Genomic DNA, 1,951 nt, shown 5'->3' with positions numbered 1-1,951 from the left:
ACTCGTTTAAACAATCCAAAGCACTGTGAGCCTGTCTAATCATTGAAAAGGCATTCAAAAAGAATTTGTAGAGAGCAAAATCTCTATCTGGATTAGCAAGTGGCTTTTTCTTGCAATNTAACACGTAATAATTAATAATATTCTCAAATCTTCTCTTCTTTTCCATGGATTCCAATTTCTTGTATTCTTTATCCTTGGAAAATTCGGAATCAATTATTGTTGTACTTGTAGATGACTCGTTTTGAATTTGTTTTTCACTACTAGCAGTCTTTGGTTCCGAATTTACAGTTTCACTCTTTGAAAAAGCTTTAAAAGCTGTTTTAATATAATCCAAGCCAATACTTCTTCCGTGATGATGATGATGATGAAAATTCTCGGAACATAACATTCCATTCGAAATGTTTTTTGTTAGATTGGCTTGCAAAGTTGAGGAAAAATTGATTGAATTCAAGCCTTTTCCACTACGAGATGATGATGATACTCCAAGGAGAGAGCGTAAAACAACAGGACAATACCTTCTCTTCATTTTTTCTTTGAGGTCATCTAATTCGACAAATTTGGTCCGTTTTTGAAAAGAGGAAGTTTTTGAAAAAGTGAAAATTTTTAACATGGTTTATGAGCACGAGCTAATAAAGACTCAGTTTCTAAATGAAAATTAAGATATTGTTCAATTATCGTTTTTAGTTTTATAGTTTTGCATGTTACTGATAGTATATTTTGATTGCAAGTTTCATTTCTGCTGAATATGAAGCAAAAGTTGAATTTAAAAGAGGAAGACTTGCTTCTCCAAGTATCAACAACACTTTCCTTTTATTAATCAACATGGTTAAATGCTCACCACAACCACACCATTTGATTAACAAATTCTTGCATTCCTTTCTTAGGATACAAGTTTCTATTATCTGTGGTATCCTGATTCACAAATTCCATGCAAGTCCAATTAAGCAAACAACAACAAGAGCTACAATCATTGAGAAACTCAACAGTATAGACCATGAACAGATTAATTCTCTTAACCAGTTTAGGAACCCAACAGATTCCTTACTTTTTTGATTAGGAAGAAGAGGGTCTTCTTCCTTTTTTTGTAATGGTCTTATTGTTCTCTTATTCAACATTTATTATTATTAACCCTGTCTCTCAATATAATAAACTTTCAAAAGAGAAGATTTAATCAAAAGTCCAACCACTTCGTCCCATATCACTCATACCATTCCAATAGCCAAGAGCAAACACCAACCACTTATATTGGAAGAAGACAATTTAATAACCATGGATACGGTTCTAACAACTCCAATTCCTCCTCCTCAATCAATCTTAGTCAATAAGTGACAAGCAGGTTCCTCTAGGTGGCAGACTCTCTCATTTCCATCAACGTTGGAAAGAATTCGGCGTCTCAGAAACAATCGTAGATTGGATAAAAAACGGAATTCCAATCGATACAGATTCCAGCCAATGGAAAAGCTACCACCAGAGGAAGTTCTCTCAGAAAGAGAAAGCATGGATAAGGAGAGAGATAGACTCCATGTTACAAAACCATATTATAGCCTATTCTTTAAATCCAGTTCTAAATCCTATCAACGTTGTCCCAAAGAAAGGTTCAGACCAATACAGGTTTATCTTGGACCTAAGAAAGATAAACGGTGGCATAAGCACAGACACATTCAAGATGGAATCCATTCAAAAAGTTATGAAATTCATAAGAAAAGGAATGTGGGCATGCAAGCTGGATTTAAAGAAAGGTTATTTTCAAGTTCCAGTAAGGAAACAACACAAAGTCCTATTAGGATTCATCTTCGAAGGCAAAACTTACCACTTTCAATGCCTTCCGTTCGGTTTAAGTACAGCCCCTCAGTTATTCATCANAATAATGAAGGAAGTTATCAAGAAATGGAGGCAGAGAGGCACAATCATATTTATTTACATAGACGACATGTTAATATTAGACAATTCA

The 1,951-nt window shown here is 34.3% G+C and overlaps 1 protein-coding gene across 1 annotated transcript; it reads right to left on the bottom strand.

Moving 5' to 3' along the window:
- Positions 1-12: 12 nt before the first annotated feature.
- Positions 13-526, bottom strand: NAEGRDRAFT_76968 (uncharacterized protein; the record flags this gene model as incomplete). Its single annotated transcript, XM_002668075.1, has 1 exon — positions 13-526. A coding segment is annotated over one exon (514 nt), but the record flags the coding sequence as incomplete, so codon positions are not given.
- Between the last annotated feature and the right edge of the window lie 1,425 nt (positions 527-1,951).

This window comes from Naegleria gruberi, assembly GCF_000004985.1.
Source record: "Naegleria gruberi genomic scaffold NAEGRscaffold_728, whole genome shotgun sequence".
Lineage (NCBI taxonomy): Eukaryota > Heterolobosea > Eutetramitea > Acrasida > Naegleriidae > Naegleria > Naegleria gruberi.
The sequence above is the reverse complement of the archived record's forward strand: the minus strand, read 5'-3'. Positions and strand labels throughout refer to the sequence as shown.